The following is a 20,656-nucleotide window of genomic DNA, read 5'->3' as shown; positions in this document are numbered from 1 at the left end:
CAGCTTACTTTGCCTGTCCCTTGAGGCGATATTCCTGGTTTTATACGCAGGTTGCAGAAGCCAATTTGCCGGGCAGGGGCGAGGGCTTCTTCCCGTGTGTGATGTTCTGGGACAGGTTGTTCCAGAACAGGGGAAGAAGGGTGCATATCCTTTAGCTAAGCCAAGCCTTTCCACATAATTATGTTGGGAACACAACTAGATACGAGTTCCAGGGATTGATTAGAGCTGGCCTGAATACAGAGGGATTTAAGGTGAATTAGGAAACACATTCTGACATGAAGAATATCAAAGCAGCTCCCAACACAGACCTTGAAGTCTTCTTCAGCCACGTGTTAGTGTAATGGAGTGCTTGGAGGTCAACTCAGTGGGCCTGATTCCACACATGACTCATGTCCGTCCACAGGCCTTGCTGAGTGGTTTCCAACCAGAGATGCGTGTGTGCACAGCCCTCTTCTGTCAAAGGGGCTCAGACTGCACGTGCAGCAAAGCGGCCTTGCTGAGTACTGCTGATAATGGCATTTGGAACCAGTCTGCACGAACTGCGCGTGCAACCAGTAACACTAATGTAGTGTTAGGCCATCGCTTAGAATGAGTGGAGACAGCGGCTCAACATGACAGTAGAACTGACAACAAAGCTTCCCACAGGTCAGCAATTGAGAAACTCAATTATTTCCTTTTATTTTTTGTTGTATGTTTGATACACAACAGTGATTCAAAAATTGCCATGAAGCTCTTTGCCACATACACAGAAAAAAAGAAATAATTGGCTGATTGTAGTGTATGATTTGAAGCTTTTAGGGAAATAATTTAGAACGTTAATATCTGGCAGGAGATAACCTCCAAGTGGTGTGGACTGGGAAATCATTGCAGCCCGAGGACTGGAGATCCGCCGTCAGAGGGAGAGGCAGGTTGGCAGGATCCCAGTCAGTCAATTAAGGCCAAATATTCTCATGATTCTTCCGTGCCTTCTCCATGGAGGGTTGGTCACTTAAGTTAAAGATGTTTGTATTTAAGCAGCTAAACTGAAGTCGCTGCAACTCTCTCCTCAGAGTTATGCTTCGAACTCAAAGCCCATTCCGACCTTGTGACCCCCACCATGGATGTTCTTTGCATCAATCAGTCCAGATAGTGTCAACTTCACACCTGCGACAGGGAACGAGAGGGTCAGCAAGGATAATGGACCACCATCCTGCATGCTGCATTCAATAATAATCCTTTCGTGGGCTATCATCCTCTACACAAGTCGTGCTATGACCCCCCCACTGCTCTGCATGAATGCAGCATGCTCCACAGTGGTTACAATAGAAAGCCATAGGATTTTATCTTGTGTTGGAAATAACCATGCATTTCACTTTTGTTTTTCCTCACCACCACGTGAGGCTTCGTTCAATACTCCTCTTCAGTCAGACCACTCAGACACTCAACAGCACACTCAACAAAACTCTGGCCTCGCACGGCCAACCCTGCCAAGCTATTGCAGTCTATCCATTCGCCAGCCTCCATGAAGCAGGTGGCAGGCAATTCTCTTCCCTTTGCTGGATGCACCCAGGGAAATCTCCTCATTGGCAGCCAATTAATCCCAGTGAAAAAAACTAAGGTGAGATTGCAGCCCAGCTGTTCAATTATCCATGGCCTGGTGTAATCGGTAAGTTGCTGAGAGATCGGTCACCAAGTGGGTGATGTTGTACACACCATCTATGCCCCCCATTTCTAAAACAAAAATATTCGGAAAGCACAGAGCAAGCTGTTAACAATGCGTCACCAGAGTGGAGCGCAGGTCACAGAGCGACACATTAGTAGAGGATAGTTCAAACAGGGAAGATGGGTTGTCTGTACGCACCTGGTCTGAGAGTGTGAGTGTATCCCAGTCCAATCAGGGAGGAGTTATTTACTTTGGCCTGGAACAGAGCAAGCACACATTTAAATCCATGATCAAACAGAAAAGATCCCACAGTAAAACCCCTAGTATCTGGAATTCAAGCAACACCCCCGGCAAAAAAAATCAAGGAAAATACATTTAAAAAATTAAATAAGAATAAAATAATAGGTAAAAAATTGTAAAAGTAAATGCTCTCTGAGGTAACACATAAACCTTTGGTGAAGATGGGAGGAAATACTCAGCCAGCAGAGGGCCTTGGTCACAGCAGCTGCTTGAATGAAGTGTTTGAATAAAATGGCGTCATCCAGGATAAAGAGCTGATTGTGGTGACTTTCTTAGAGTCGCCTGGTCAAAGCTTTATCTGTAAACTTAGGTTGGGGGGGGGGGGGGGGTGTTAATTATCTATAATGTTATTGTTTGTCTTTTGGGCGACTCTGTGGAGGGGGAGGAACTTGCAGATGCAGCGACGGTTAAATGTTTTCAAAGAATATGACTGAAAATAAAGTAAAATGCTTTAAGGTTTATACATTCATGCAGGTGAAGTTTGTTCAGTGTAAGTACAGTAGAGTATTTTTGTCTTTTAAACTGTTTATTCTTAATGCAGGTGTATTAGTTAGGCATTGTAAGGGTAAGTCTCAAGCAACTGAACACTTGCTTATCCAGCATCTCCCAATCTCCATAGGTGCCAGAAACCAAGGGTTTTATTGATCCCACTAAACTTTTTGTTAAATTGCAATTTAATTTTTACTCCTCCATGGCCTGTTCCAGGTAGTTAAGCCTTCCATTATCCTTTCCCTTTTTTTGTTTTGAAAGAGCAATTCAATTGGTCTCATTCCACAGCATTTGCCCATAGTAACACTAGACCACAAAGATTTTGCTTCCTGAACACTTTTAGGTGTATTTTATGGATTTTGGGCTGCTAATCCCAAAATTCACCGTAAAAATTTTCCTATCGGGTACTGTCTTTTAGCTATAACCCACATCAGTGATATCCTGTCGTATTTTAAGTCTACTAGCATATTACCCACAAAGCAAGCCACAATGGTCAGTCTAAGCAGGCCTGGGCATGCACTCAGTGCAGGTGCTATGTAAATGTTATCTTCGGTCTGGGCACACTTAGTCAGGATAGATGCATGCAGGCTATAAAAGCAGCTCACATATTCAGAGGCTGTGCATTACATTGATTATAGATTGAATGCATTTATTGTCTTCAGGAAGATTCAATGCAGCTGAAATGTCCCATCATTGTTGCCATAGCTGCGATACGTTCTGTTACATCTGTGGCAAATTTACACTTAAGGCTCAAAGATGCAGCATGACTTCACTTATTAAGAAAGCCTATGAACTCTACTTCAGTTGTAAAATTGGTGACCAAGATAAACCCTGGTCTCCTGACATTTGTAGTGCAACACATGCAGTCAACCTGAGAGCTTGGCTCAGAGACACATTATGCAATTAAACATGCTAAATTCAATAAAAGATCATTTAATGTGTCTCCATCTTCTTATGTGATACAGCAAATGTGAAATTATCTGAGTTCATCTTAAAGTTGTCTATCATAATCTACAATTTCTTTTCAGGAAGCAGACCTTTTGAAACAAACTGTTGTCTAGTGTAATTGTGCATATTTTCCCCTTTTAATTTAAAGCCACACACGAGGGCATCTATTTTACAGTCACAACCAACTCTCTCTTGTCTACCCCTGCCTGTTCTTTCATTCTTTTTAAAATATTTTTATTGTTTAATATATAAACCTGCATACAAAATTCAATTATGACAGTGTATTTAGAGGTGGTTTGGGAGGAATTGTTAGAGCCGATTGCACACACACATTTTAAAACACTGAATCTTTGCAGGACTTTTGCAGAATGCTTTTTGCAGGAGGCAACAAAGTATCGACAGCAGCTTGCCTGGGAGAGCATGTGATCTTTGCAGGCAGAGAAGAGTTTTGCTCTCAGAGAGGGAGGGTGTGAAACAGAGAGGAGAGACAGAAATCAGTTCCAGAAGGACAAGCTGGCAAACTTTGGAAGGCTGCCTGGTCAAAGGAGGAGATTGGCGGTCTGAAGGTGACCTGAAAGAAAGAGGATCATCTGGAGAACCCTCAGCAAGACTGATTGAGAAGGAATCAGTTGCAGATGTCCTGGAAAAGGAATCTCTCTTTAAAAACCAGCAAGAACCTTCCTGAGTGGTAACTATTAGCCTGTTAAGCACCAAATACTGGTGAACTTTGTTAATGCTAACTTCTGTGCATTGTACAAGAATTGCCTGGAACCAGTGAGATTGGACTGTGATTCAAAGAACTTTTCTAATCTTAAATAAACATTACACACTTCTGCGCTTAGTATTAGAGGGGGGGATTAAGTAGTTAGGTAGGTTAAGTAATAAGTTAAAATTTAATTCTGTTTTCTTGCTCAAATATAATTAAAAACAACTTTTGTTTAAATAACCCTGTGTTGCTGGTTTTTGGGATCCTCTGGACTCTGTAACACAATGAGATATATAACCAGTCATCTCATATGCAAGTAAAGAAAATCAGAAAGAATATAACAGCATTAGCCAGTTGCCTATTCATATGAAAAACAATTAACATTCTTAATGTACATAATTAAATCCATTTACCAAATTATTTAGGTAAAAGAGATAAAAAAGAAAACCTATAAAACTAAAACTGATCTACCCCCTCCCTCTAATCAATGCTGCTGTTAATTATACAAAAAGAAGTTTGGAATCAGAGAGTGACCTCCAGCTATTGTACAACAAACTCCCAGGCTTTTCAAAGTTCTTAATTTTTCCAATCATAATATATTTACCAAGAATGGGCTCCACATCTTTATAAATTGCAACTTTCTCTCTTTAATACTGTATCTAATTTTCTCCAAGCTTACATTATGTAACCATTGTACACAGGAAGGTGAAGAATCATCCTTTTCAGTAAAATGACTCCTCTGGTCATCCTTGTTTGAATGCCAGGAAATAAAACGTCCTCCAAGTGTTACCAGTGAAGACAATACTCACTGATACATAAGCATCCTTGTCTATCTGGTATTTGGTGGCAATTCCAAAGCGAGTGTTGTTGCTGCCAGCAGTCCAAGCAAGGTTCACTGCAGTCTCCACCTTATCGTTCACTTTCTGGTAGATGGAACCTCCAAATTCAGCGCCATCATTTCTGAGAGACAAAAGAGAAGAATTCTAAATGTGCAGCACCCATGCATAAGAAAGATGGATTCCAGACATCAGATGGTACAGCAGCCTGCTACAGATTAATACCTCTAGTAAAACCAAACAGGACTCGTACTCCACAAATTAACTAAAAAATTTTAATTTAGACATACAGCAAAGTAACAGGCCCTTCTGGCCTATGAACCCGAGCCACCCATATACCCTACAATTCTTGTATATTTTAGAGGGCGAGAGGAAACCAGAGCACCCACACAGATTCAGGGACAATGTACTAACTCCTTTCAGAAAGCACCGGATTCGACCTGGAGTTGCTGACGTTGCGCTAACCTTGCCTGTTTTGATCTTTTTTTTTTAAATTTTTTATTTTTCACACCATAAATCACATTAGCCATGATATACACTATTTCTTTTTCACACATATACAGTGACTTTTTCTCCCCCGCCCCTTTCCTCCCAAACCACCCCCTCTCATCCATTTTAGGTATACAATCTAGGTTGCATTAAGCCAGTCAGACAATGTTGTCATTCAACAAAATTACACCAGAAATTCTACTGAGTCCATTCTTTTCTTTCCTTCTCCTTCCATCAACTTAGGTAATGTTTGTCCCCAGTAGGTTTACGCTATTGTATTTAATGTAAGGCTCCTATACTTGTTCGAATATTTCAATATTATTTTTTAACCTATATGTTATTTTTTCTAATGGAATACATTTATTCATTTAAATTTAGTAGTTTCTTCCTTTTAATTTGGTCATGTATTCCATTAATATTTAAAGACATATAGTTCAGCGTAGCCCTTTTATATTTTGTTTATCTTCTCTTTCCGTTTTTCCATCATTACCTTTCCTCCTTTTCCATTTCTGTTTTCTTATTTTCAACTCTTTATAAGACAACATTCCTACAACATCCAACATTTTCCTTATTCTCCTATTTCTATCTTATTTATCCCCAATCTCCCCTTCCCCTCCTGAGTTGTCCTTTATCCCTTGTCGGACAACCACATCTCCCCTCTCCATTTGGATTTGCGAATCCACTCGCAAGCGTCAACTGATTTTGCAGTGACCGCTATTTCCCCCCTCCCCGCCTCCCCCAGAAAAGATTTCACTTTTCATATGTCACAAAGGTCACTCTTTTAATTCCCTCCTTATTCTCTCTATTCCATTACCTTCCCTTATTAATTCTTGTCTATACTATCTATATTTTCCTCTAAGTACAGATACATTCATGTATGCTCATTGTCTCTATTCACTCTTATACCTCTTTACCCGCATACATATCAATCGTGATCATTTTTACTCTCATTACCCGTCTTCATCCCTCAGTCTATTTTTGTCTTTACCCACATACATATCAATCGTGATCATTTTAACTCTCATTACCCGTCTTCCTCCCTCAGTCTATTTTTGTAATTGTTCTGCAAATTTTCGTGCTTCTTCTGGATCCGAGAATAGTCTGTTTTGTTGTCCTGGAATAAATATTTTCAATACCGCTGGATGCTTTAGTATAAATTTATACCCTTTCTTCCATAAAATCACCTTTGCTGTATTGAACTCTTTTCTCTTCTTTAGGAGTTCAAAACTTATATCTGGATAAATGAAGATTTTTTGCCCTTTATACTCCAGTGGTTTGTTGCCCTCTCTTACTTTTTCCATTGTCTTCTCCAGTACCTTTTCTCTTGTAGTATATCTTAGGAATTTTACTACAATAGATCTTGGTTTTTGTTGTGGTTGTGGTTTAGAGGCCAATACTCTGTGTGCCCTTTCTATTTCCATTTCTTGCTGTAGTTCTGGACATCCTAGGGTCTTAGGGATCCACTCTTTTATAAACTCCCTCATATTCTTGCCTTCTTCATCTTCCTTAAGGCCCACTATCTTTATGTTATTTCTTCTGTTATGGTTTTCCATTGTATCTATTTTTTGAGCTAGTAGTTCTTGTGTCTCTTTAGTTTTTTTATTAGATTTCTCCAATTTCTTTTTTAAGTCTTCTACCTCCATTTCTGCTGCTACTGCCTGCTCTTCCATCTTGTCCATTTTCTTTCCCATTTCTGTTAAGGTCATCTCCATTTTATTTATTTTCTCTTCTGTGTTGTTTATTCTTTTTCTTAAATCCTTAAATTCCTGTGTTTGCCATTCTTTAAATGACTCCATGTATCCTTTAATAAGAGCAAGTATATCCTTTACCTTGCCTTTCTTTTCTTCTTCTATTTCACCATACTCTTCCTCTTCTTCTTCCTCTGGGTTGACCATCTGTTGTTTCTTTGTTGCCCTTTCCTCCTCTTCTTTCTTGTTTCTATTGTCTTCTGTGGTCTCTTCTTGCTGCAGGTGTTCTGCAGCTGTCGTTGCCGGCTGTGGAGATCGACTCCCCAGCTGGTCCCCCCTCCCGTCGGTGTGTTTTTTTTCATTCGCATCGCGCATGCGCGGTTGCGCACTTTTACTCGGCTCTGCGAGCCATTTTTGTAGTCCATTATTTACCGACCTGAGGGAGCGGGTTTCTCTCTCCGCAGCGGGCCTCTTCGGACAGGTAAGGCCTTCACCTTTTTCCTCCTTTGTCTTCTCTTCCTCTCTTCTTACCGTTGCTTTCGATTTTTCTTTTTTTGTCGCCATCTTCTTTCCACCTTTATACTCACTTTTCTGTAGCTTTTATTTCTGTGCCTTTGTGTTTTCTTTTGTTTTTCCCGACTTTTCTGGAGAGGGCTGGAGTTCACCGTCCGGCCACTACTCCATCACGTGACTCCTCCCCCTGTTTTGATCTTTCCATGTAATTGTACACTGTCGGAAAAGATGTGCAACTGATATAGCATACTGAAATACAGTGCAAGTGAGAAAAGAACACGGACATCACTTGCACGACCAAAGCCTCAATCCAGTGCTCCTGCTGTGGCCTTCTCTACATTGGAGAGAGTCGGGGAGATCACTTCGCTGAGCGTCTTCACTCTGACCACATCATTGACAGGGATCTCCTAGTGGCCAACCACTTCAAACCTGTGCCCCACTCCCGCGCTGACATGTCTGTCCATGACCTCGTGCACTGTCAAACCCAGACCATCCCTAAATTGGGAGCAGCGCTGAATTTTTCGTCTGAGCACTCTCCAAACTGATGGCATTAACATTGACTCTCCAGTTTCTGCTAGCCCAATCCTTGTCCTCCCTCTCTTCCCCACCCCTCTGCCTTCTTTCCTCCAGCTTTCCACCCCATTCCCACTCCAACCAGAGTCATCCCCCTCCCCTCTTTTGTTCTATGCTCTCCTCCTTTATCCACTCCTGCTTGTGGGACTGTGCTCCTCCCCCCAACCATTTTGTTTAGAACCCTGCCCACATTTCTCCATAACTTGACAAAGGGCTCAAGCCTGAAACATTGGTTATGTATCTTTATCTTTGCTACATAAAGTACAACTTTTGACCTGCTGCGCTTCTCCAGTGTTGTATTTTGCTTCACTATGCGACTTGCTTCCACGCAGCAGAACGATTGAACAGACACGATGATGTCTTCTTACTGGAATTGAGGTTCAACAGGGAAAGGGAAACATGAACATTAGCTGTGCCCATTCTCAGCTGTACTTACACATGGGTGTGCAACTGGAAGTCCCCAGCCTGGTAACCCAAAGCGAAGTTGTTCTGTGCCAACTTGGACTTGGCTGTGTCAAAGGCCATCTGATGTCCGATGAGCCAGCCCTCGTACCCGAAGACTGCCGCACTGTGGATGGTGGGACCAGCAAAGTCAAAATCAACATCGCAACCCAAATTAATGTAGTCTCGCTTGTAGGCAGTCTTCAGCTTTCCACTCTTCTTTCTGCAGGAAAAGCACAAACCAGATTATTTGCACTAAGTATGCAAGTGCTAATCCGAGGTCCCAGAGGAGGCTCCGACCATCTAAATGGGTGGTTCCAGACATTTCCAGCACACGGAAGTCTAAACAGGGCATCAGTTGAATTTCTGTCCAGTGGAAGGCCTCAGGGTGTTAAACCTGATCTTGCCTTTATACCAATCACATATATTCTTGCTGGGCAATGAGATAATCATCATGAACCAGAGCACTTCCACAGGTTGGAATAACATTCACCTTTAATCCTACAAATTTGATTCGCAGCTTCTAATGTCCATAAGACACCATAGGAGAAATAGACTATTCAGCCCATCAAGTTTGCCCCTGCCACTCAATCATGAGCTGATCCATTTTCCCACTCAGCCCCACTGCCTTTGATGTCCTGGGTAATCAAGACCCTATCACTGCCTTAAATACACTCAATGACTTGGCCTCCACGACTGCCTGTGGCAACAAATTCCACAGATTCACCATCTTCCGGCTAAAGAAATTCCTCTGCTCTTAGTGGACGCCATTCATTCCTGATGTTGTGTCCTCTTGCACCACAGAAACAACCTTTCTACATCTACTCTGAAGCCTCTAAATTGTGCTTACTGGCTGCTCCGCAAAGACATTAGCGGATGAAAGTTTTCACTTCATTCTGAAAGACTTTAACTCCTGACTTTATTGCCATCTCTGCAGCACAGTAAAAATTCTCAAGATTCATCATCAATCCACAGCAACGAGTAAAATGCTTTCCCTGTAATCTCTGTACACCAGAGTCTTTGGGGCCAAGATACAGTATACCAATCAAAGTGGACTTGATTTTCATCACTGTGGCAGCATTGGGGACTCTTGACCACAATGGTTTCAGTAAAGAGGCAAACTCCCAATTGAACCATTACACAAAACAGGAGAGAGAATCGACATTAGTTGGTTTCAAACTTTTTCTTTCCACTCACAAACCACCCTAAGTTATCCTTATGGCATAGGTGCTCTAAATAAGGGATTACTTAAAGTGGTATAAGTGGAAAGAAAAACAGTGAAACCCACTGTTTTAATCGTACCTAATTGACTTGTTATGTGCATGGTTTCAGAACTCTAAAGGAAGTGGGCCAATTACAATTTTTCTCAAGCAAAATATTTCAGGAACAATTAGGTCTAGAGCAGTGGTTCTCAACCTTTTTTTCCCCACTCACATACCACCTTAAGTAATCCCTTACTAATCACAGAGCACTTAAGGTGGTATGTGAGTGGAAAGAAAAGGTTTGAAAACCACTGATTTACATATTCTTCTCCATTCTTTCCAATAGGTCAGTGGTTAGAGCACTGGTCTCGTAAACCAGGGGTCACGAGTTCGTTCCTCGCCGGGGCTTAATTTCTATGAGGGCGGTGGATAGAAGTGGTGACATTCTAAATGGAGTATTAGGTGACTATAATGGAACCTTTACTTTAGCCTCCCCAAAGATTCTTTATACACCTTTAAACAATGAGCATTACTCATTGACGCTGAAAACAGAGGCAGTGAATTCAAGTACTGAATTCCACCCACCCACTCCCAAAAAATAGTACAAGGTTTACCCTGTGTTTGGTACAAATGTTGTGTCAAAGGTCAACTTCAGCCCTTTAGCAAGCTGTGGAAAAAGCAAAGAATTAGTATTTTATGTTGTGACTAACCTGTCAAATACACTGCATTTGAACAACAATTATCACAAGTAGCATATGTTGGGGGATTGCTTTTTGAAAACCTGTAAAGCACTGTCTTAATTTCCAAATTCATGCACCAGGTGAGCATCCTCTCGCTCACTCACTCACGTGCCATTCTAAAGACCGAGTACAGGCTCAATCCAGAGGAATGTCGGTGTGCTGCAACCTTCCAGGTCCAATACTGCCACCATGGCAGCTACATCTGCCATCTGTATCCAGTTACCCCAGCATAGACAGGTATCTGTCGTCTCTGCACCCTGAGCTGGATAGAGTGAACAAAGCTTCATGTTCCATACATGTTAATGAGAGCACTGAGCCAAGATAGATCTCCTCATTTCCAATACCCCCCCCCCACCCCCCAAAGACTCTTTTTAAGACTGTACTCCCATTGATGCAGCAGGGATCTGGGTTTTGAATCACGACCAGCAGGATGAAATACCCAATACAAATTACAAAATAATCCAAAACCTCTTTCAGGCAGACGGTTAAGAACGCCATAAATTAAAATTTGACGTAGCCGAATCTCTGAAGGAATAAACAAACAGAACATTAGCAGGCCACAGTAAGAGGCAGAAATTACTAAACTGCATCAGTCAGCACTAACTGAACTAACAGAAGTGCTTGCTGGTTTACACAAGCAGAGTCCAAAAAAGCATCTGAACAGATGCGGGAATTCTTTATCATACAATAGCTGATGCAGCATCCATTAAGGAATTAGATGCTTGTACAATTGGACCACTAAAAGCGTGCGGGAGTAAGATGGAAAATGGAATTACACTTGCTCAGGAAGAAAGCTCAAGCAAATAGACAATTTACACACATCAACAGTCTTTACAAATTGGAACTCTTGTTTGCAAACATGCAGACCAGTCAACATTTCATCCTGCAAGGCCCATCTGGACACACCCTGGATAGAACATGTCAGCTCTGCATCTGAATGGTCAAAAGAAAATTGATGGAATTGCCCGGAGTTCATTTTAATTATGAGTTGATTCACCAGACACTATCCCAGACTATTAATTCATAATGGAGTGAAACACAAAAGTCTGCAGGCACTGTGATTGTGATCAAAACTCAGCCGGTTTTGCAGCATCCATCGGGGGTAAAAATATATTACTGGCGTTTCAAGTCCTTCTAAACCTACCTTGAAGAAGAGCTCTGGCCCAAAACATCAATAATATATCTTTAACTCCTAAGGACGCTGCAAGACCAGCTGAGATCATCCACCATTTCAGTGTTTTGACTACTTATTCATAATTAACAGTTAATTCACCAACAAGTTTCCTTCATTCACATCTAAAGTCTGTTGACCCATTCCCATCCTGCTCTGGATACCTGATCTTCAATGGTGATCTCAGCAGCCACATGGTTTTCAGTCGTCCACTTTTCAGTGAAGGTGATGCCATAGTCCTTCAGCTTGTACTTGGTTTCCAGACTGCCTGCAGCTCTACCTGTATCGGTGTTTGAAGTCCCAGAGGTATTAAACTCCTAAAAGAGAAAACAATATTCAGATCCTTCCTTTTCCTTCACCATCTCACCGCTTGTGAGATAGTAGACGTTTTTTAATGTGCTTATTAACAATCAGAAAGATATCTCCAAATTACAACATTTCCATAATTTCATCACAAAGTTAAAGACAAAAAAGAAACAATCAAGTTGTTAGAAAAGAGCAAATAACAAAAGATATTGATAGCCCGTCAAGATGCACCAATACTCCTCTTGTAACTTGGTCAACTAGTTTCTTTTCACAAGTTATCATGCATCAAGTTAGATGTTAACTTGGGGGAACATGGGAGTACACGAGACAAGGCAGGCAGGCCCATGCACAGAGAAACAGAGAGAAATTATTCCCTCAACTAGGAAGAAATAACAATCTTCATAAGTGGTCCAACTAAGGCTAAATACAGAATAATCAATTTCAAATGAAATTCCAAAATGCCTCTAGAAGATTTAACTAGCAAACCAATCTGGGAACTATCTGACTGCAGCCCACATGAAATGTCATTTCTTTTGCAGCATCTTATGAGGGAGTTGGTGGGAATGTGGGAAGAATAAAATGGATTAAATTGAATTTGCCGCTCAAAGATTCGTAGGCTAAAAAAAAAAACATCACATGTAGATAGGGTTGTAAAGTGAGCTGTTGGCATATTGGTCTACATAAATCAAAGTACAGTATTGTGTATAGGAGTTGGGATGTTATGGTAAATATGTACAAGACATATGGAGTATTGTGTGCAGGTTTGGTGTCGGAACCTCAGGAAAGATATCAATTAGATTGAAAGAGTGCAGAGAAGATTTACTAGCACATTGCCAGGATTTGAAGAACTGTGATACAGTGAAAGGTTAAACAGGTTTGGACTTTATTCCCTGGAGCATGGAAGAATAAGGGGAGATTTGATAGAGGTATCCAAAATGATGAGGGGTATATACAGAGTAAATGCACGTAGGGTTTTTCCACTGAGGTTAGGTGAGATACGAACCAGAAAACATGGGATAAGGTGAAAGGGGAAATGTTTAAAGGGCACATTAGGGGGAACTTCACACAGTGTGGAATGAGCTGCCAGCTGAAGTGGAGAATCTCAATTTGTAACATTTAAGAAACATTTGGACAGGTACATGGACGGGAGTGGCATGCAGGAATGTAGACTGGGTGCAGGTCCAATAATAATAAATTCGGCACAGACTAGAAGGGCCTGAATCTATGCTATGATGTACACCAAAGTCTGAAATGGGCAATAACATTGGAGTCCTGCTGAGATAGCATCTCGAATATATCAGAATCCTTAATCCCACCTATGATGAACAAGGACTGACACCACTTTGACTCTTTCTCGCAGTTTTTAAAAATTTTCTTTTTCTGTAAGGGTTTATTTTAGACATACAGCACAGTAACAGTCCCTTTTGGCCCATGAGTCTGCGGCACCTAATTGACCTGCAACCCCCACTACATTTTTGAATGGAGGAAACCGAAGCCCCCGGGGTAAACCCCTGCAGACACGGAGAACATACAAACTCCTTACAGATAGTGCAAACCTTCCTGCCTCATCACAGCCCAGGAACCTCATCCCAGAAATATAAATTACATCACATGAGGAATATAGGACCAGGGTCATATTAGTTACAGGAGAAGAAATTAATCAAATATTCATCAAGCCCAGGCATGGTGCTAACTAAATGTCAAAAGACGAGGAGAAAGGTGTCAGAGGGCACACACGGATTCATTATCTTACCATCTGATTGCACAAGCAGGGTCAGGCAACAGGAGAGTGAAGCAAAGAGGAAAAACAGTATGTTAGAATTCAGCTGCAAGATCACGTGCCAATAAATACTGACAGACAGCAGATGGGACAGTAGGATCAGTACAGCCAGACTTCAAGCTCAGTTCAAATTGGGCACAAGGCTAATGAGAAGCTGCTTCTGACATTGGAATGCTTTGGCCAAAGTGCTAAAATTGTGGTTGAACTTCAATAACCAAACTGCTTATTGTGAAAAGATTCCAAAGGTATCACGAGGGTAACGACAGACCATCAGAAGTAACATTTGTGGGCGACCATTAACAAGACTGAGGTTACTTCTGGTTCAATTAAAAACATTTGATCAAAATTAACTCCAGTTAAGTGTTCTAATTATAATTATTTTAACGTACAATTGTTAACACTAAGACCACAAATCCCAAGTCTGTCCCGTAACTACCTCTCCAGATCTTTCTCAATGCGGTTTCAAGCCAAGTTGTAATCTGAAGCAATTCTACCTGCCCACGCAGGAGCCTTGACAGGCAGTTTTTTTAAATTTTTTTATTTTTCACACTATAAACCATATTGACCAAGATACATACAGACATTTTTCTTCTTAAATATATAGTGTCGTTTTCTCCCCCTTTTCCCCCCCTCCCTCCCTCACCCCCTTCCCCATTTATTTGAAGTTCAATCTATAAGATACATTAAACCCGTTAAACAATGTTGTCACTTAATAAAAATAAACAAATTTTACTGAGTCAGTTCTTTTCGTTATCCTCCTTCTGTCTTTTTAGGTGGTGGAAGTCCATGGTAGGATTTGTCTATTGTGTTTCATCTGTTCGAATATTGTAATGTTATTTCTTAAATTATATGTTATTTTTTCTAATGGAATACATTTATTCATTTCTATATACCATTGTTGTATTTATTCTCAAGTTGTCTTCTAATTTCCAGGTTGACATAATACATTTTTTTGCTACAGCTAGGGCTATCATAACAAATCTTTTTTGTACTCCATCCAAATCGAGTCCAAATTTTTTATTTCTTATATTACTTAGGAGGAAGATCTCTGGGTTTTTTGGTATATTGCTTTTTGTGATTTTATTTAATATCTGGTTTAGACCTTCCCAAAATTTTTCCACTTTCTCACGTCCAAATTGCATGAATTGTTGTTCCCGTTTCCTTTTTACAGCGAAAACATCTGTCTGATACTGTTGGATCCCATTTATTTAACTTTTGAGGTGTGATGTATAGCCTATGTATCCAGTTATATTGTATCATGCGTAACCTCGTGTTTATTGTATTTCTCATAGTTCCAGAGCATAGCTTCTCCCATGTTTCATTCTTTATCATTATGTTTAGATCTTGTTCCCATTTTTGTTTAGGTTTACCATTTGTTTCCTCGTTCTCCTTTTCTTGCAGTTTGATGTACATGTTTGTTACAAATTTTTAAATTATCATTGTGTCTGTAATCACATATTCAAAATTGCTTCCTTCTGGTAACCTCAAGACGGTTTCCCAATTTGTCCTTCAAGTAGGTTTTCAGTTGGTAGTATGCAAACATTGTATCGTGAGTTATATTATTTATCCTTCATTTGTTCAAAGGATAATAATTTATTTCCCGAAAAACAATTTTCTATTTTTTTAATCCCTTTTTTTTTTCCCATTCTCTAAAGGAAAGGTTATCTATTGTAAAAGGGATTAGCTGATTTTGCGTCAATATTAGTTTTGGTAGTTGGTCATTTGTTTTATTCCTTTCTACATGAATCTTCTTCCAAATGTTGAGCAGATGATGCAATACCGGTGAATTCCTACGTTGCACAAATTTTTCATCCCACTTATATAGTATATGTTCAGGTATTTTCTCCCCTATTTTATCTAGTTCTAATCTGGTTTTTCCCTTGTTTGATAAAAATCTGATAGGTATCTTAATTGTGCGGCTCTATAATAATTCTTAAAATTTGGTAGTTGTAAGCCTCCTTGTTTGTACTATTCTGTTAATTTATCTAGTGCTATCCTCAGTTTCCCCCCTTTCCATAAGAATTTCCTTATTATTTTCTTTAACTCCTTGAAGAATTTCTCTGTTAGGTGTATTGGCAATGCGTGAAATAGGTATTGTATCCTTGGGAAAATGTTCATTTTAATACAGTTTATCCTTCCTATCAGTGTTAGTGTTAAGTCTTCCCAATGCTCTAAGTCGTCTTGTAATTTTTTCATTAATGGATGGTAATTGAGTTTATATAGATGGCCGAGGTTTTTATTTAGTTGTATACCTAGGTATCGCATTGCTTGTGTTTGCCATCTAAATGGCGTTTCTTTCTTAAACTTTGTGAAATCCGCATTATTTATTGGCATTGCTTCACTTTTATTTGCGTTGATCTTGTACCCTGATACTTCTCCATATTCCTTCAATTTCCTATGTAATTCTTTTATTGATATTTCTGGTTCTGTTAAGTATATTATAACGTCATCTCCAAATAGACTGATTTTATATTCCTTCTCTTTTATTTTTATCCCTCTTATTTTATTTTCTGTTCTTATCAGTTCTGCTAGTGGTTCTATAGCTAACGCGAACAGTGAGGGAGATAGTGGACATCCCTGCCTTGTTGATCTGCTTAAGTTAAATTGTTTTGATATATATCCATTGACTGTCACTTTCGCCAATGGCCCCTTATATAATGCTTTAATCCAATTAATATATTTCTCTGGTAGGCTGAATTTTTGTAGTACTTTGAATAAATAATTCCATTCTACTCTGTCAAAGGCCTTCTCTGCGTCTAAAGCAACCGCTACTGTTGGAGTTTTATTTCCTTCTACTACATGAATTAAGTTAATAAATTTACAGATATTGTCTGTTGTTCGTCTTTTTTTAATAAATCCAGTTTAGTCTAGATTTACTATTTTTGGTACATAGTCGGCCAATCTGTTTGCTAATAGTTTAGCTATTATCTTATAATCTGTATTAAGTAGAGATATTGGTCTATATGACGCTGGTGCAAGTGGATCTTTCCCTGTCTTTGGTATTACTGTAATTATTGCTGTTTTGCATGAATCTGGTATGCTTTGTGTTTTATCAGTCTGGTTGATTACTTCAAGGAGGGGAGGAATTAATCAGTCTTTAAAAGTTTTATAGAATTCTATTGGGAATCCATCCTCTCCTGGTTTTTTATTGTTCGGTAGTTTTTTAATATCTCCTGTAATTCTTCTATTTCAAATGGTTTTATTAATTTATTTTGCTCCTTAGTTTGTAATTTCGGTAGTTCAATTTTAGTTAGAAATGCATCTATTTTGTCTTCTTTCCCTTCGTTTTCAGTTTGATATAGTTGCTCGTAGAATTCCCTGAAGTTTTCATTGATCTCCGTTGGATTATATGTAATTTGTTTGTCCTTTTTCCTTAATGCCAATACCATTCTTTTAGTTTGTTCTGTCTTAAGCTGCCACGCTAGAATTTTGTGTTTTTTCTCCTAGCTCATAATATTTGTTTTGTCTTCATTATGTTCTTCTCCACCTTATATGTTTGTAGTGTTTCATATTTTATTTTTTTGTCTGCCAATTCTCTTCTTTTTGTTGTATCTTCCCTTGTTGCTAGTTCTTTTTCTGTACTTACTGTTTCCCTTTCCAGCTGTTCTATTTCCCGATTGTAGTCCTTCTTCATCTTAGTTACATAACTTATTATCTACCCTCTGATGAAGGCTTTCATTGCATCCCATAATATAAAATTGTCTTTCACTGATTCTGTATTAATTTCAAAGTACATTTTAATTTGGCGCTCAATAATTTCTCTAAATTCCTATCTTTTAAGTAGCATGGAGTTTAATCTCCATCTATACATTCTTGGTGGGATGTCCTCTAGCTCTATTGCCAATAACGGGGGTGAGTGGTCCGATAATAGTCTAGCTTTGTATTCTGTTTTCCTAACTCTCCCTTGAATGTGGGCTGATAACAGGAATAGGTCTATCCTTGAGTATGTTTTATGTCTACCCGAATAATATGAATATTCCTTTTCCTTTGGGTGTTGTTTCCTCCATATATCCAAAAGTTGCATTTCTTGCATTGATTTAATTATAAATTTGGTTACTTGGTTCTTTCTGTTAGTTTTTTTTCCAGTTTCATCCATGTTTGAGTCCAAATTAAGGTTAAAATCCCCTCCTATTAGTATGTTCCCTTGCGTATCTGCTATCTTCAAAAAGATATCTTGCATAAATTTTTGATCTTCTTCATTAGGTGAATATACATTGAGTAAATTCCAAAATTCTGAATATATCTGACATTTTATCATTACATATCTCCCTGCTGGATCTATTATTTCCTCTTCTATTTTGATTGGTACATTTTTATTGATTAATTTAGCTACTCCTCTGGCTTTTCAATTATATGATGCTGCTGTTACATGTCCTATCCAATCTCTCTTTAATTTCTTGTGTTCCACTTCAGTTAGATGTGTTTCTTGTATGAATGCTATATCAATTTTTTCTTTTTTCAGTAAATTTAAGAGTTTCTTCCTTTTGATTTGGTTATGTATTCCATTAATATTTAAAGTCATATAGTTCAACATAGTAATTTCATACTGTTTATCTTTCCTTTCCGTTTCCTCATCACCACCTTCCCTTCTTATCCATTTCTGCTTTTTATTTTGAACACATTATAAGACAACATTTCTAAAACATAAAATATTTCCACTATTCTCATATCTAAAATTCCTTTAACCCCAATAGTCCCTCCCCTTTCTGAGTAGCCCTTTGTCTCTTGTCAGGCAACCACATCTCCCCTCTCCATTTGGATTTGCGAATCCGCTCGCAAGCGTCAACTGATTTTGCAGTGACTGTTATTCTTTCCCACCCAGCCCCCCAGAAAAGATTTTAATTTTCATATATAACAAACGTCACTCTCTTAATTCCCTCCTTACTTCCTTTCTTCCCTTTTTTCCCTTCTTAGTTCTTACCTATACTCTATTTTTTAATATATATATACATACACATATTCTTTGGCTTGGCTTCGCGGACGAAGATTTATGGAGGGGGTAAATGTCCACGACAGCTGCAGGCTCGTTTGTGGCTGACAAGTCCGATGCGGGACAGGCAGACACGGTTGCAGCGGTTGCAGGGGAAAATTGGTTGGTTGGGGTTGGGTGTTGGGTTTTTCCTCCTTTGCCTTTTGTCAGTGAGGTGGGCTCTGCGGTCTTCTTCAAAGGAGGTTGCTGCCCGCCGAACTGTGAGGCGCCAAGATGCACGGTTTGAGGCGATATCAGCCCACTGGCGGTGGTCAATGTGGCAGGCACCAAGAGATTTCTTTAGGCAGTCCTTGTACCTTTTCTTTGGTGCACCTCTGTCACGGTGGCCAGTCGAGAGCTCACCATATAACACGATCTTGGGAAGGCGATGGTCCTCCATTCTGGAGACGTGACCCACCCAGCGCAGCTGGATCTTCAGCAGCGTGGACCCGATGCTGTCGACCTCTGCCACCTCGAGTACTTCAACGTTAGGGATGAAAGCGCTCCAATGAACGTTGAGGATGGAGCGGAGACAACACTGGTGGAAGCGTTCTAGGAGCCGTAGGTGATGCCGGTAGAGGACCCATGATTCGGAACCGAACAGGAGTGTAGGTATGACAACGGCTCTGTATACGCTTATCTTTGTGAGGTTTTTCAGTTGGTTGTTTTTCCAGACTCTTTTGTGTAGTCTTCCAAAGGCGCTATTTGCCTTGGCGAGTCTGTTGTCTATCTCGTTGTCGATCCTTGCATCTGATGAAATGGTGCAGCCGAGATAGGTAAACTGGTTGACCGTTTTGAGTTTTGTGTGACCGATGGAGATGTGGGGGGGCTGGTAATCATGGTGGGGAGCTGGCTGATGGAGGACCTCAGTTTTCTTCAGGCTGACTTCCAGGCCAAACATATTGGCAGTTTCCGCAAAACAGAATGTCAAGCGCTGAAGAGCTGGCTCTGAATGGGCAACTAAAGCGGCATATATACATACATATATGTACATACATACACACATACATATAGTTTGTGTCATTTTTGTTCTTGTTACATCTCTTCATCTCTGTCTGTTTTGTAGTTGTTCTGCAAATTTTCGTGCTTCTTCCGGATCCGAGAATAGTTTGCCTTGCTGCCCCGGAATAACTATCTTAAGTACCGCTGGGTATTTTAACATAAATTTATAACCTTTTTTCCATAGGGTCGTTTTTGCTGCATTGAACTCCTTCCTCTTCTTCAGAAGTTCAAAACTTATATCTGGATAGAAAAATTTTTTTTTGACCCTTGTATTCCAGTGGTTTTTTGTCATCTCTTATATTTTTCATTGCCTTCTCCAATATATTTTCTCTTGTTGTATATCTTAGGAATTTTACTAGAATGGATCTTGGTTTTTGTTGTGGTTGTGGTTTAGGGGCTAATGTTCTGTGTGCCCTTTCTATTTCCATTTCTTCCTGTAATTCTGGTCTTCCTAGGACCCTAGGGATCCATTCTTTAATAATTTTTTTCATATTTTTGCCTTCTTCATCTTCCTTCAGGCCCACTATCTTTATATTGTTTCTTCTCTTATAATTTTCCATTATATCTATTTTCTGAGCTAACAGCTCCTGTGTCTCTAACTTTTTATCAGATTCTTCTAATTTCTTTTTTAAGTCATCTACTTCCATTTCTATGGCTTTTTCTCGTTCTTCCACCTTGTCTACTCTTTTTCCTATATCTGTCATGATCATCTCTCATCTATTCACTTTTTCTTCTGTACTTTTTATTCTTCTTTTTATTTCACTGAATTCTTGTGACTGCCATTCTTTTACTGTTTCCATATATTCTTTAAAAAAAATATATCCATGTACTTGCCCTTCCCTTCATCTTCCATTTCTCTGT

General features: G+C 39.7%; 1 protein-coding gene across 3 annotated transcripts in view; it reads right to left on the bottom strand.

The window, feature by feature from the left end:
- Window positions 1-653: 653 nt before the first annotated feature.
- Window positions 654-20,656, bottom strand: part of vdac3 (voltage-dependent anion channel 3) — a 31,660-nt gene continuing 11,657 nt past the window's right edge. For all 3 annotated transcript variants that reach the window (XM_069917575.1, XM_069917576.1, XM_069917574.1), the window contains exons 4-9: window positions 11,903-12,055; window positions 10,442-10,494; window positions 8,621-8,848; window positions 4,895-5,045; window positions 1,841-1,898; window positions 654-1,143 (exon numbers count right to left, since the gene is read on the bottom strand). In XM_069917575.1, coding sequence (XP_069773676.1) covers window positions 1,052-1,143; window positions 1,841-1,898; window positions 4,895-5,045; window positions 8,621-8,848; window positions 10,442-10,494; window positions 11,903-12,055 — 735 coding nt within the window. In that variant the 3' untranslated portion in view covers window positions 654-1,051. The remainder of the gene's footprint in view (window positions 1,144-1,840; window positions 1,899-4,894; window positions 5,046-8,620; window positions 8,849-10,441; window positions 10,495-11,902; window positions 12,056-20,656) is intronic.

The sequence above is a fragment of the Narcine bancroftii genome, chromosome 2 (genome assembly GCF_036971445.1).
Source record: "Narcine bancroftii isolate sNarBan1 chromosome 2, sNarBan1.hap1, whole genome shotgun sequence".
NCBI classification, from domain to species: domain Eukaryota; kingdom Metazoa; phylum Chordata; class Chondrichthyes; order Torpediniformes; family Narcinidae; genus Narcine; species Narcine bancroftii.
Note: the sequence above shows the minus strand (reverse complement) of the source record. Positions and strands in the feature narration are given on the sequence as shown.